Consider the following 15,085-nt stretch of genomic DNA (forward strand, 5'->3'; position numbering starts at 1 on the left):
CACAAAACACTTCCTTCATCACAGATGGTAGCTGCTAGTATAGTTACAGTGACTTGCTGCTTCCAAATAGTATCCTGGTTTCTGTTCAGAACTGAAGTAAAAGAGCAAGCAACCCATGGCATAATAGATACTGTTTTCTTATCAGATAAGCAGTTCTTCACAAGTTTCACATTCAAGCATGCATCTGTTGTAGAACTTGTAAGCGTAACATCTTGACCTGCATAAAATATAGAAGCATTTTCCGTTTGGGGCAGTGTGAAACCAATTTTCAAATATGAATGTAAATAAATGACCAGTCCTGTAATGTTTTCCTTCATTTGAAATAATAAACAGCATTTTATGGTATGCTGGTACCTGGATAGTTTAGTTATGAGAATTAGCGTGAAAATATGTTAATTTTTTTGATGTTTATTGCCTGACTATATAAAATATTATATGATTTCTTTTGGTTTCAAATCTTAGATCGAAGCTATTCATAGTTTCAGAACCTCAGTTGACAATCATTGTGTGTTGTGTTGATCAGCAAATAGTGATCATTCTTCTTGATGCTGTGATTCTGCAGCTGGAAGAAACTGCAGGCTAAATTCATTTGTTTGTCCGTTCCAAGTTCCAAGTAACTTTGGTTTTGTGCCACTGTGTGCTGTTCGAATGGAGAACAGAAATTAGTATTTATATTTCTTTTGCTCCAGATGATCGTTACCTGTATCCAGAAACAAAGAATCATTTCATTTGACATTAAAAGCAAATAGCAAAACATCCCCCAAATGCAAAGTTCTTTTAATGGTTCTTCTAATGTCTTTAGAATGTGAGAAATCAAAAATTTACTTTAAAGTCTTCTGCCTTAACAAAAATTGTATAAAAGCCTTTCCTTCAGAGGTAGAGAAGTAGGTGGTAAAAAGGATTTTGCAGATTTTCCTAGGTGATGCAAAAGCCCAAACTGTAGTAAGGAGATGGTCGCAAGGAGTTAGAAGATTCAGATACTTTTCCCTATATTTTTGACAAAATGTTAGTGTCTGTGGCAGAAGTGTGGAGAGCCTCTTGTAGAGCTATTCTCAGAGTAGCTGCTTACTTTAAAGTGAGTTGTCATGCACCTTTGGCTGGGACATGTGAGCAAGGAGACGCTTCCATGTTAAATGAAAGTCTGAATCTTCATTTGTCATGTCTGTGACATAACTTTAACTTAAGATGTGGGGAAGGGGTATTTTCCTATATCGAGCAGTCAGCAAATGTTGGCCTTTTTTGATGTGTTTAAGGATGTAAAAAGTAGAGATCCTGTCCATAAGCCAGGGACCCGACTTCTTCCATAACCAAGGTTTACAAGCCTGTATCCTGTTGTGGGGTTGGGCATGGACTGTGGGTGCAGGACCCACATTATTGTCCAGTCCTCTACCTCCTTGTCATCATTCAGCTGTATTGAATCCTGCCTGCTGGGACTCAAAACCGAGCTATTTTTTTTGGCTATAAAAATAACAGAAATCTGTTTGGGCGGTCTTTTTCTGCCCAGCACAACAAAGTTATCCTTAAGCTCTTCTCCTACAAGTGACCAGCTGCCCAAATCATGACTTCCATTTTTAATAGTGCCTAATGAAAAGGTAGATGAAACAGGCTCCTCTGAGCCAATTCCTACCTACACTTTGATTTGAAACCACCTTGCTTGTCCTTCTGTCTAGTCAACTCCTCTCTGAGGCCTGAACTGGAAGATAGGCAGTGACAGTGTTGAAAAACAGCTGTCTTTTCTTTCTCTTATACCTGAGTGCGTCAAATTTTCTACCTGGCATGAAGTACAACGTAAAATCAGTTTTTCCTGTGTATCTTAAAGAAAGAAAAGGCTACCTTAAAGTAAGAGGTATTTAAATGCAACTGGCAGATGAAGTTGCCAGATGAGGTTGCCTTTCTCCGTGTCGCTGACAACTCACTCAACTGTCAGTTGTAACTTTCCCAATAGGGTCATCATTTAGGACCAGCAATGTCCTCTGATTATTATAAAATACACTACAATATGCAGGACACACTGGTATTTGCAAAACATTTGAGTAGCTGAGTAGCAAATTCTATTCTGTTTCATAAAGAAAAATAATACTGCAAAGTTTGAGGAATGGACTACACTTCATTGCGGATCGGTCTTCTGACTACAATACCTAAAACCTGATAGATCTAGATTTTGTTCTTTATTTGTAAAAGCTGAATTAACAGAAGTATATAAAAAAGAATTGCTTTCCCAATGAAAATACTACTCCTAATTTTTTTTTCACTTGAATGCTATGAAAATGCTTTTCTGACCATGATTAGAATGAAATCCTGTTTATTCTCTGCTCATGGAAAATATTTTCTTAAATAATATGAAGCTCATTTTCCTTTTTCCCCCCTCTCTAGATATGACCCAGACATTTTGTTAGGCTATGAAGTCCAGATGCATTCCTGGGGTTATCTGTTACAGAGGGCTGCTGCATTAAATGTTGATTTATGCCAGATGATTTCTCGTGTGCCAGGTAAGTTACTAATGTAGGGTTTCAGTTCAGTTACAACGGAAAAGAGTCGAAATCTAAAAATAAACATATAAATAATGCAGAGTACTTTTTTGTATGGACCTCCTTTTTGTTGTTGCTGTTGTGTTGTTATAGCTATAATCACACACACACACACAAAAAAAGATACTGGTTTTCAATGTTTTCTGAATCTTGAAATTTCTTGTGTATTTCACTTCTGGGTGTGCCCTTTATGCATGAACCTAAGCTCATTTTGAATAGTTGTGTGTGTTTTCTTGCCAGGCCCCCATTTTGCATGCTATGCTGCATCCCAAAGTAGAAGGGGTATAGAGCTGCTGAAGCTTCTCCCCAGCTCATCACTGAAGAACAGTCCCTGTTTCTGTGCGTTGTGTATCTTTTGGTGTTAGTTCTAATTGTAATTCCGTAGCATAAATAAATTACAGAAAGATTTCAGGTCTTGGTGGTGCTTCTGCTACCTTCTCTTGCTTCTCCTTGGCTTCAGTCATATCTATGTCATTCAGGGTAACCACCATAATCATAGTATGTGGTTTCTCTGACTGGAGTACAGTGACATAAAGATGCTGCTGAGCACTATTTGTCCTGGTCAGCAGCTCTGTAATAAAAGCCTTGCTTTAAATAGCCATTCTTGTGCTTCAGGGAAATTTTACTGTTCCAGTTGCTGATGCTTTCCTCCAGCATTCAGAAAAAGATCTCTTAGTGGTGGTGTTTTTTTCTCAAGAACATAAGGAAAGTTATCCAGGAGAGTAGTAAGCCTGGTGTCTGTACTTAGCCAATTAATAGAAACTATAATTCTGGAGACTGCAATTAGTGAACAGCTGGATAAATATATTGCCCCAAGAAGATTCAAGATAGCTCTATGAAGTGAAAAACTGCCTTAAAAATGTGTCGTAGCTCTTTGCAGTTGTCAAAAAGATGTGGATGGGGGAGATAGGATTTTTGTTAAAAAAAAAAAAAAAAAAAAAAGCTGCTTTTGACAGGGCTCTTGTCAGAGATCTGTACAGAAACTAAATAGCCATGAAATAAGAAGTGTTTGCCTGTGATTGTCCTTTTAAAAACTTGGTCTTGTTACTCTGTAATGGTTGAAAGAGCAAATGAATTATTAGAAGATATGGAGAAAATAAAATGAAAAACAAGAAATATACATGAAAAAATCTGTAGTGTGCTAGCACATTAGATAGTGCGGCTCTAGCCTCTTCATAACCTCTTGCCAATCAAAATGGATATGGGAGAACTGGTAAACATGAGGAGGGTAATTCAAATGTGGCTAATGATTTAGTAAGGTATGATTCCAGAATAGACAGACCTCAGTAAGAATCCTGTGAAATCTTGAGGGGTATAAAGGGAAATACGGCTTGGTTGTTCGTGATTTTTTTTTTCCTGACACAAACCAGAAATCATCAAATGAAGCTAGCAAATGGCAGCTGCAGAAGAGGAGTTGATTTTTCATCCCTGGCTTGTTGAACTATTGAGCTCCTTGCCGGAAGACAGTATGAATGCTTTAAGTTTGTTTACTTCAAGAGAGAAGTTCTTGGAAGAAGAATCCATTGGGTACTATTGTATATATGAAAGTAATGTCTGGCCCAGGAGGCTGCAAATTGCTAGATGTTAAAAGAGCTTTAGAGGGATTATCTGTAATTTGCTTCCCCTATTTCTGAGGCATCTGCTTTTGGGTACATGATAGAACGTGATACCGGGATAGTTGCATCCTTGGACTTACCAACGTAGCAGTAGCATCTTTTATGTTGGCATCCTATCTGCCTGGGCAGGAGAAGAACATGTTTTAGAGGAGCTAAGTTCACTCACTCCTTCCTTGACGTTTGAATATTTGTGCACTCCTTTTATACTTCCAAAACTTTGGATACTCTTGGTACCTATGACTTGTTTAGAAAATGTCTGAGTTGCAGAGACCACCCAGGGACAAGAAAACATAAGAACAGATTTACATCTTCAGCTGAAAGTTGCTTGTAACTGGATCTCAGTCTATTTCTAAGCATTTAATCTATCAAAAGCAGGCGCACATAACAGTTCAAGTGTGAGCTGGTCATCAGAGGTTACAACAAGTTTCTCTTTTCAGCACAAAGATCTCAAATTTGTGCTGCAGGAAAAATAGCTAATTGGATGAACCTTGTTATTAAATTCCTTTGATGGCTTGAACTGAGGTGATACAGTGGTTGCAATAATAATGCCTTTGGGTACAATCTTAAGATGTATTGAAGGATGTTCAGAAAACCTTTTGACCTACCTTGAGATTAGCAATCTCTTTGGTAAGAGTAATGGTAAGCGTTGCACTCAAAGGTTTCCTAAACCTTCAAAGATCACAAGGGCTTACTGCTCTACTGTGGAATTATGACTCAACTATTTTTTCATTTCAGGATGGGTTCATAACTTCAGTTCATCAACTTGTGTGTCTGCTTTTGTTCTCAAAGGCTGAATCACAGCTCTTGTCTTGCAAGATAACTTTGCCTGCACTTTGGTTGTTGCAGAATCAACAGTTAAATCAGCAAAGCTCTAATTAGTACACACGTTCATAACATAAGCTGTTGTTCGAATTACTAGAAGTGGAATACACATGAAGGGTTCCTTAAAGAAGGGTTACCTCTGTAGGAACTGTCTGGTTCTTGGTGATGTCCCTGTGTATTTCAGAGTCAGGCTTCCATCCCTACATCTATGGGGTCCTACCTACACAGCTTGGGTTTAGTTCTAGTGAAGGAATAAAGGGTTGTATTACTTAATACCGTTGGACATAAAGTGCAAGAGGGCATGCAGGACATAGGCATGATCTCCACTGCACTGTTACTCATAGTACATGAGTTCTTGTGCTAGGTGTTAGATGTACACCCAGAAGTGTAATACATAACACTTAAAATATTTCTAAGACCCAGGGTTATTGTAAGGTAAGTATCTTCTTTTGTTGAACCACAGGAGAAAGATAAGGAAATTCACACTGAGCTCCTCCCAAAAGTGTCATGCCAAAAGTGTTGGCTTGCATGCATGACCATAAACATACAAGTGTGTTCTGTGTTGCTTTGTGGCCTTCTTGTCCATGGGTTTTACCCCATCTGTGTCCCTCTTGCTTTTCCAACCCCTATGCTTCATATTTCCCTCCCTTCTTCACATGCTGTATTTTCAGAACAGGAAGTGCTCCTTCAAGCAGTATGCTCCTCTTTCCTCCTATTGAAATAAAGATGGAAGGTACTTTTCCTTCCCTTTCCTGTGATTTCAACTTAACAAAAGAAAGCTGGACTTCTCTCTGGTTTTGCTTTATTGGCTGAGTCTGGTGCTGCCTCTGCCATTTGCAAGTGAACTATTCATAAGTCATTAGGACACACCACAAGAGAAGTGAGTACTGTGCCTGTGCGTAGTGGCATTTTTTGTGTGTGCACTGTGGCCTCCTGTTTCCTCCTTTGCATCACAACTCAAAGATAGGGAGTGGGGAACAGAGGATGAGAGGAGACTTCTTTTCGTTTCATCTCACACACTTGGAAGGCAGGAAGACTGCCCGGCTCTCCTTCTCTATACTTTGTTCCCAGAGAGGCTCAAATGGTTCTGGTGATATTCCCCATGCCAGCTGTAGAGCAACTGTGAGTTTTTGTGAGTAGGATACTGTACAGGCATATCTGATAGAGTCAGAGTACCCAACCAACAGTTGAAAAATAGGTATGAATGTAGAATTGTGGGGAAATTGTCTCAAAATGCTTTCTTCTTCCGTTAAACTAAAAAGAAGGAACAAGACTAGAGGTTTGTGGAGGTGGCCCTAAAAGCACCTTGATTAATACATCTAACAATACAGAGCGTTTTCATATTGAATTTTAAACTCTATTATGCATTTAAAAAAAAACATCTATGTAAACTCAGGAAAGAATGTCAAAGCTGTAGCCTTAGGTTTACTGAAAGAAAGACATATACCAAAAGGACTGTCCTCTCTTGTGTAGTAGTATTTCAAAGTATATTTAAAAAAAAAAAAAAAAAAAGGCGTAAGAGGTTCTTTTCTCTACAGCAGTCACTGTTACAGAAAGAGTCACATTGTTCCTTCTGCCTCTGCATTTGTTCCTTCCTGTATCCTTCTCTCCATTTGTGTTGTCCAGAACTTAGGTCCACCTGCTCCCACTCTGTTTTGCTTTCACAATATAAAAGGTGCTGAGTTTTCTCTCCCATGACTTGGTTCTGATTGTGGAAGATCATGAAAGGTAAAACCTTGAGTTAGAAACTCCTTAGGACAGAGATCGCTTTTCTCGTGTGTGTGTATTGTGCACTAACGTGCATGCAGCTAGCTCTCAAGTAACATTCAGCACTGCTTAGCCAATATATTCACTACGGAGAATATATTGCCGTGGACACCATTTCAGTGAACCCAAAGTAAGAGTTACCTTCAGAGGGATGTGCAAGAGTGGAAAAACATGGGGGAATTTTATTTAGCAGTTTTGTAGAAGACTGGTAAATAAATAATCTTGTACAATCAGTAACAGTTTTTAGGAATTCTTATTTTTCTAGGCAGCTCAAATGGGCAGAGAGATAACTTGATCTGATGTTGACTGTACTGTAACTTATCTAAATGTATTTTCTTTTAATGTCTTTAGATGATAAGAAGGAGAACAGATTTGCAGCTGAGCTGGATGAATATGGGTCAGATACAATGAGTGAAATAAATATTGTTGGGCGAATTACCTTAAATATTTGGAGAATGATGAGAAATGAGGTAACGTTAAAAAACAGTTTAGTGTGTTAAATTTATGTGGTTTTTTTAATTATTGGAGACTTTGTTGAAAAATTCATATAGTTTATATAGCTCTTTCTTTTTTGTTTTTAATACCCTTTCAAATACAGCTATCTGCTACTCTATGAGAATGGATTTTGCATATCACTAAAACGTAAAATACTGAAGCCATTCTCTTCTAGTATTGTTTCTTAATGATATTCCTTTATACTTCTTTGTGGGTCTTGAGAACAACTTATCAGTTATAGTAAGTCAGCTATTATGGTGCTTGTACTAAATTAAATACTTGAAATTATTTTGAGTTCTCATACTTACTTGTTCTGCTGTTTGTGACCTTACATTCAACATTCAGCTGATTGAGTCTTAACAGACTTTGTTCTGACCAAACAGATCTTTGTGATCTATTTAATTCTATGTAGTCTTTTCATTTGATGAGGGATATTCTTTCATGACTTTTAAATAGTTAGGGACTTCTAAATATAAATGTTTACACTTTGGTAACAATGCTAATAAAAAGGTAATAAATCAGTTATTACTATTTTTTAAAAGCATAGATTTCTTTGACTGTGAAAGACATTATGCATGTTAACACATTCTCTGCATTTTTACAGGTGAATCTAATGAATTACACCTTTGAAAATGTGGGCTTTCATGTTCTTCATCAGCGTTTTCCTTTATTTACTTTCCGAGTTCTTTCTGATTGGTTTGATAACAAGGCAGATGTCTACAGGTAATCCATTCTTACGAGTTTTTTTATTTGCTCTTTTTAAGGCCAGATTCTTAAAATTGTATAGGTATAAGCTAAAACCACCATAGATAGAAATGACCAGTTTAGCTCAGGTACTAGAACAGTCTACATACAGCAACATGACCTTACTTTGCTGTCCTGATGTGTTCTATTGTATGGTTATACCCTCAATATGATATCTTTGTTTTTCTATTTAAAAAAGCAAAGCTATTTTTCAGTTGCAGTCTCAACACATCTGAATAGATCTTCTGTTCTGAAGTTCTGTAAGGTCTTTATTTGGTATGTAGTATTCATCAGAAGGATTTCTTATGAACTGTCAGGTTTCTGTTTTACTTCACAGTACATGCAAACCAAGCTAGGCTTAAGAATAGTACAAAACAGTGTACAAGATGTTCAGAGAGTAACTGTAGCTGCTTAAAAATACCTGTATATGACACGTATCACAATGGGCTTCACTCTTCCTTGGAGTGTTTTGGTATTGTGTCATGTCAACAATTCATAATATACTGTGAGTACTGATTTGAATGTCTTAAATAACATGTATTTGTTTTCTTAAATACTTTTGGACTGTGTGGAAACTTGGCCTAGTGTTGAAATTACAAATTTATATTCAACAAATACAGAAGGTTGTTTCCACAGAATTCCACTTGGGAAGGAAAAAAAGCAAACATGAACAGGTGAAGAAAAACTCAGGTTTCTATTTTAGTAATTCTTTAGGGTGGTAAGGCAAACAGGATATAGAATGTTATTGAGATATTTCTTAGCATTAGGTTCCTATACCACGTTGTGTGTGTATCTTTAGAATACGTAAGTGTATGCTTGTGTGCCACATTTCTGAAAGAGCTGTATAAAAATGTCCTATGGGAAATTTTATTTGCTCATTTGTAATAAGCTGTCATAAAAATACATTTTTCTTAGAAAGAGCAGCATTGTTCTGATTGTTTATAACAAGGTGTTCACTTTCACAGATGGAAAATGGTTGATCATTATGTTAGTCGGGTCCATGGGAACCTCCAGTTATTAGAGAAACTGGATTTGATTGACAGAACAAGTGAAATGGCAAGACTTTTTGGCATTCAGTTCTTACATGTATTAACAAGAGGCTCCCAGGTAAGATTTAGTTTACCTTACACTTCACAAAAGCAAAATAGTCATTACAAAATGTTTTAGTTCTTCAATATTTTCAGAGTCAGTGTATGTATTTTCATAAGGTCAGGGGACTGTTTTGTATAATAAGAAATTGAAACGTTAAGAAAGGCAATTCAAATACAGTAATAGTTAGTCTCCAGAGATTAAAAGTAGCTGTTAAAAATAGTTAAGACTGCCCCAAATATAATTACTACACTGAGTCTCCTTTAATGACTTTGAGAGCACTAAATTTTCATTTTAGGTTGATATTTTTCACACTTACATGAGTTTGAAAGTGAACACTTTATAAAACATTAAGAAATTTAATCAAACGTTTTAAATCAAGAGGTGAGATGATTTTCTTCCGTGGCAGGCAAAGCTGCATTGACTATATTGTAACTGACATTTCCTGCGAAGCAGACCACTGGGCAAGATTTGATGATGAGACAGAAATGGCTCTGGCTTTATTAAGTACATGTGTAATGCAAGATGCATGGTTCTGTTAACTTGACACTAGCATCAGAAGAAAAGTGAGCAGGACAGATTTACCCTTCTCTTTCTTTGGGACCCCAGGAGTTTTCATTAATTAGGCTTTTCTTGCCCAGGTTCTGATTGACTAGGCTAACTAAGCTGTTTTTTTTTTTATGACTTCACATGAGCCTTGAACAGCACCTGAAATTAGAAGACAATTGCTCTTACTCACGTGTTTGCTTCTGTTGTCTTTCCTTTCCTACCATAATTATTCTTTCTTACCATCTTTCTGCTTAAATAGACATTCAGCTAGCTGACCAGGATTTGATTACTTTGCCAAATTCTGTCAACAGAAAGACAACTTAAAAATTAATGACCTAAACAGACCAACATTGTCTTAAGGCAGCCAGAAACTAGCGTGTCAGTTCCTTAACAATTTCAAAAAATTAAAATGAATAAAGACAATTTTAAAATGCTGCCACTTACTTTCTGAGACTGCAACTGCCTGTGTCATCTCTCAACCCAACAGAGGTTTTTGCTGGTACAGAGCTCTATACTGGCCTTATTTTATTTTGATTTTTCTTTTACTGGTGAGGAGCTGGAGGTGAGGAGAAAGGGCTATTCACCGGTTCAGCTCCCTGAACTGGCTCCATCAGAAAGGTACCACAAGGGAAGAGAAATGCACAGTTAGGGACAGGGAGGGTGGGCTGGCATACTGCCAACGTAGATATGCTTAAGCTATCATGATTACAGCCTGCGAAGACTGTTCTGCCTGTCATTTTCTCAAATGGCTGTGAGTGGGAGTGAGCAACAGAAACATGCAGCATTTTCAATCCTGACTGTTCTTTTCTCTTTCCTTCTGTGCACGTATTTTTTTTTTATCATTGAAACTTCCTAGATCACAGAAATGGCAGTTGCAACAACTCCAAGTTACCTCAGATAATCCTTTTTTCACTCCAAAGAACAATCACTGCATCTTAGGAAGATGTTCCTTTTCTCCTTATCTGAAACAGATGTTAGAAAGGATTTCTGTACTAAGAAAGGATTTCAGTTATTTTAAGGTTTTTCTTTTCAAAATTTTTCTTTCATTAAGTTTTACAAGACTGTTCTAAAGGTGATTTTCTTTTCTTTTATTAAGCTATTTTTGGATATTCCATAGCAGACTAAACAAGTCTAACATGATATGGTCGTAGGCATATAGGCTATTAGTCAGATGGTTGAAGAACTTGCTGAAAAATAGAAAAAAAAATTAGTTCTTGCACAGTTCTGCTCCCTGACCATCTCATCACGCATCTGAGCTCATCACTGGATACGCATGTGCACAAGGAAGGCAGCAGCAGCTTAAGCTACTGCACCACTGCACTTTCAAACTCCAACCTGTTTGTAAGGTCACAGGGTCTTGTTAAAGCTACTGATTTTGTAAGTTCATTTATAAAATTAGAGTTAATGAAATGTTACCTAACCAGTTCAGTACAATGTCTGAATATATAGTGCATCAGGCAGAGGGCTTGTGAAGAGTTATCTAGTTGCTGACAAAGCAGAGGATTTTAGGATTATGTAGGATTGTTCTTTGGTAAGGCAGGATTTTCACTCCTTTGACATTTATATACTTAATTTTCAGCTGTTTATTATTATTATTATTGTAAATACATACAATAATATGAGTATGGGGCTATTAGTGCTTCTAAAGCCTTACTATAACATTGTAATAATATATAAATGATTAGAGATAAATCTAACGTGGCAGCCTCCGTAGATGATGTTTTGTGGTATCTTGAACAAGGTAAAAGTACTTAAACTTTCTGTTATTTTATCCTTCCTGTAGTATTTGTGGCATCATGAGGGAGAAATCATGGTACCCAGTGCAAAGCTTTAAATGCAAAAAATGACTTTAGAAATGGGCCGACATACTCTTCCCTTGGTTCTCTTGCTGCCAAGTATATTGTAGTTACCTTGTACAGTCACAAACTTGGAAGTACAATTGCTACCTTACACAGCTTGCTTGTCATTTTTCTGTTTTCTTGAATAAAATTTCTGTGCAAATTCCTATGGAAAATGGTAAGCAAACCAACTGTACGTTATATCTTTTTTTTAATGTTCTGTAAGTCTAACAAAAATACAAATTAGCAAATGCTCATTCACTGACTGTAGCATGGCTGTATAATTTTTTGAGCCTGCTGGATTTTTAATTTTACCCTGAGCTGGATGTTGTGTGTTTTTTGTTATTATTATTTTGTTTTTTTTCCGTAGATATCACTCAGAAGTACTTTGTTTTTTAAAGTTAGGGCTAAATGCTGAGGAAACACAATGAAAAGTTCCATTAAGTGTGATAGAAAATATACATTACAAATAAGAGTATAGTTGTTTATTTGGGAAAACTATTTGTCTGTACCTTAAATTCAGGAAATCTAAGTGCGTATTTATATAATTTTAATACATCCATATTTATTCTACGTTTTTGGAATTATAGTTATAATGACTGTATCCAATCTGTTTTGCAGTATCGTGTGGAGTCTATGATGCTACGTGTTGCAAAGCCAATGAATTATATTCCTGTGACACCCAGTATCCAGCAGCGAGCTCAGATGAAAGCCCCTCAATGTGTTCCCTTAATAATGGAGCCAGAATCCCGCTTCTACAGCAACGCTGTTCTTGTATTAGACTTCCAGTCATTATATCCTTCCATTGTGATAGCATACAACTACTGTTTTTCAACCTGCCTGGGACATGTTGAAAACTTAGGAAAGTAAGTTATTTTTCTTTCCCTTACAAACTTTGATTTGGTAGAGACTTCAGCATCCTTTGTAAGATATTAAGAACCCTTGGTTATCCTTGGAAATTATGGATGTGTATGAATAGCACCATTTTCTGTTAGAAAATATGAGATGGTAAAGATCAACCATGGGGGTGTGTGCATGTGTGTATACACACAAACACATGCACATCAATATGTGCTTTTTGATTACAGAATTAGTCTCTGTTCTGTTAAAATAATAATAGTAATTTGTGTGTACGTGCATGTGTGTACACATGTTGCATTGCTGTGTTGATACTAGTTTTTAATGTTGCTTCAAAATAAATTGAAACATAAATCTACTGTATTTTCAAAACTGGACTAGTATTATTCCACTGTATGTTCATAAATTGTTGTGCTCTTTTAAGAGTTGCGGTTCACTCTTGTCTTAACTACTGAAAATGAAAAAATACAATTAGTTACTTTATGTAGCACCTTTTATTGAGATTAACAGTAAATGTGTTAATTGGAAAAAAGAAGAAAAATCCCACTTCTCATTATAATTACCTTTATAAAACAATATTTGGAAGAATGGGAAGGTGCATGCAGTGATTACTAGGTGTCACCAGCAGGCCTTCAAGTTTCTGATTGGAAATTCTGAAGTCGTAGGAAGAAAATATATGCAGCATGTTACTTGGTAGACATGCATGGTTTCCATACAGGATTAGGGTGTGATTAGAGGCTTCCACTAACTCAGCATTTGGAAGTAATGTATTAACACACGGCAGGTAAATTACACTGCGTGGAATTCAGACATATATTGCTGCTTTTCTCCTAGAGTGTTTTGCATGTAGCTAAGAAATTTAAATGATGGTATGTTTGTTTATACCTGAGATTTATACCTTGTGATTCTGTCCTTGCTGGCATTATCAGCATTTTAATGTGAGTTGATGCTTTTGCTTCGTCGGGCTGTAAATGAACGAATCATCTTCATATTTAATTTTCTCTCTAATAGATACGATGCATTCAAATTTGGCTGCACATCTCTGCGAGTACCTCCTGACTTGCTTTACCAGATTAGGCATGATATCACAGTGTCACCCAGTGGAGTGGCTTTTGTCAAGGTAATGACATTAGTGCTCTGTGACAGGCATTTTTACTTCCTGTTGGTTGTCTAGCTTAAGATCAAATTGATGTTGTAGTTTATATTTTGCTGCGTTAAGAGCAGACAGAAGAGGGGGGAGGTTCAGTCTCTCATTTCCCAGTGTTTGTTGATATTTGTCAGCATGCTGAACTTCTGACAGTTCAAAAAATAAAATGTCATCTTCATGCTTTCATTTATACCAAAGGCTTATTTCATCTATAATTAAACTGTATTTTACTTGTGCAGTTTGGGGATCAAACAGTAATTATCTGCGTGTAACACTTCATTCTCCTGCTTGAAAAGCACAATGCTTTCCTAGACAAAGAGTCGTGGTTTGGGAGATGAAACTCCCTGACTTGCTTTTTATTGTTCTTATTTTATGCTGTGCATACTGCTGGCTGATATATAATGAAATCAATAAATATGGCCTGGAGCACATACAAATAATGTGCCAGTCATCAGCATATGTATATTTAATGTAAAACAAAATTTTAGGTAAAGAAAGCTTGCAGAATTTTAAAAAAATAATATTCCTTCACCTTTTAGCACTTCGAGAATTAATAGAGCAAGTTAACTATTGAAGTCCCATTTTAGTTAATAAGGTTTTCTAAACATTATATTAGCAGGGCTGATGATAACAACAAAAAGCTATTAACCCTGCCCTTAAGAGCTTTGCATATATTCTGTGTTGCTTGTAATATTTCCATGATGAGCCAAACCATTGGTGCCTGGGGCATCTTGCTAATTATTCATCTTATCGGTGATTATCTCATAGTTCTAGGTTTCGCTTCTACTCTTAACTGTTTTGGTTGGGCTTTTTAACCTTTTTTTTTCTTTGTTCCCTTTATGGCAGCCTTCGGTAAGAAAAGGTGTGCTGCCAAGAATGCTAGAAGAAATCTTGAAGACTAGGATAATGGTGAAACAGTCAATGAAGGCTTACAAGCATGACAAGGCTATAACTCGAATGCTTGAAGCTCGGCAGTTGGGTCTTAAATATATAGCTAATTTTACATATGGTTACACTGCTGCTAATTTTTCTGGAAGAATGCCATGCATTGAGGTAAGGGTTGCAGATAACAATACAGAAAAACAGTGGGAAAGACACAATTATTAAAAAATAGTAAGATAACATAGTATTATTATTTGAAACATGTAATCAAAGTACCATCATAAAAGCTGTTTATTTGTAGTACTGTTTTTGTTGTCCTTTAAAAAAAATCTTTTCCTATTAAAAACATTTGCAGTTGGCATTTCTGTAGAAGTCTCTCCAAAGGTAGACTGCATTGCAGTTCTAATGGTGGAAATAAAATAGAACATTGTAGCTCTTTGATACTTGTTATAAAAGGAGGAATCAGCAAAATCCAAGAACTGGAGAAAACAAACCTAAGCAATCTTCTCATGTTCCTTATACTGTTCATGTGCCTACAGAAGTTTAAACTAAATTTTATTTTCATTCCTTTGGTAGTAACTTGGTCATTCTTCCTTTAATTCCTGCTATTTTAGGGTGATGTAAGCAACCTTTTTAATTTTTATTATATTCTTCTAAACAATGAAGTACAATAGATTATCTCAATATAATAATTTTCTTAAACAGATCAAGCCAAGTTACCAGCATTTACCAAGAGCTAGTATTGGTTTC

At 36.4% G+C, this 15,085-nt stretch overlaps 1 protein-coding gene across 3 annotated transcripts in view; it reads left to right on the forward strand.

Moving 5' to 3' along the window:
- Positions 1-15,085, forward strand: part of REV3L (REV3 like, DNA directed polymerase zeta catalytic subunit) — a 122,044-nt gene that overhangs the window by 96,780 nt on the left and 10,179 nt on the right. For all 3 annotated transcript variants that reach the window (XM_080586874.1, XM_080586875.1, XM_080586876.1), the window contains 7 exons: positions 2,374-2,489; positions 7,085-7,203; positions 7,833-7,951; positions 8,938-9,079; positions 12,070-12,314; positions 13,318-13,426; positions 14,300-14,506. In XM_080586874.1, the coding sequence (XP_080443000.1) occupies positions 2,374-2,489; positions 7,085-7,203; positions 7,833-7,951; positions 8,938-9,079; positions 12,070-12,314; positions 13,318-13,426; positions 14,300-14,506 (1,057 nt within the window). The remainder of the gene's footprint in view (positions 1-2,373; positions 2,490-7,084; positions 7,204-7,832; positions 7,952-8,937; positions 9,080-12,069; positions 12,315-13,317; positions 13,427-14,299; positions 14,507-15,085) is intronic.

Source organism: Anser brachyrhynchus (assembly GCF_964034855.1).
Source record: "Anser brachyrhynchus genome assembly, chromosome: 3".
NCBI lineage: Eukaryota > Metazoa > Chordata > Aves > Anseriformes > Anatidae > Anser > Anser brachyrhynchus.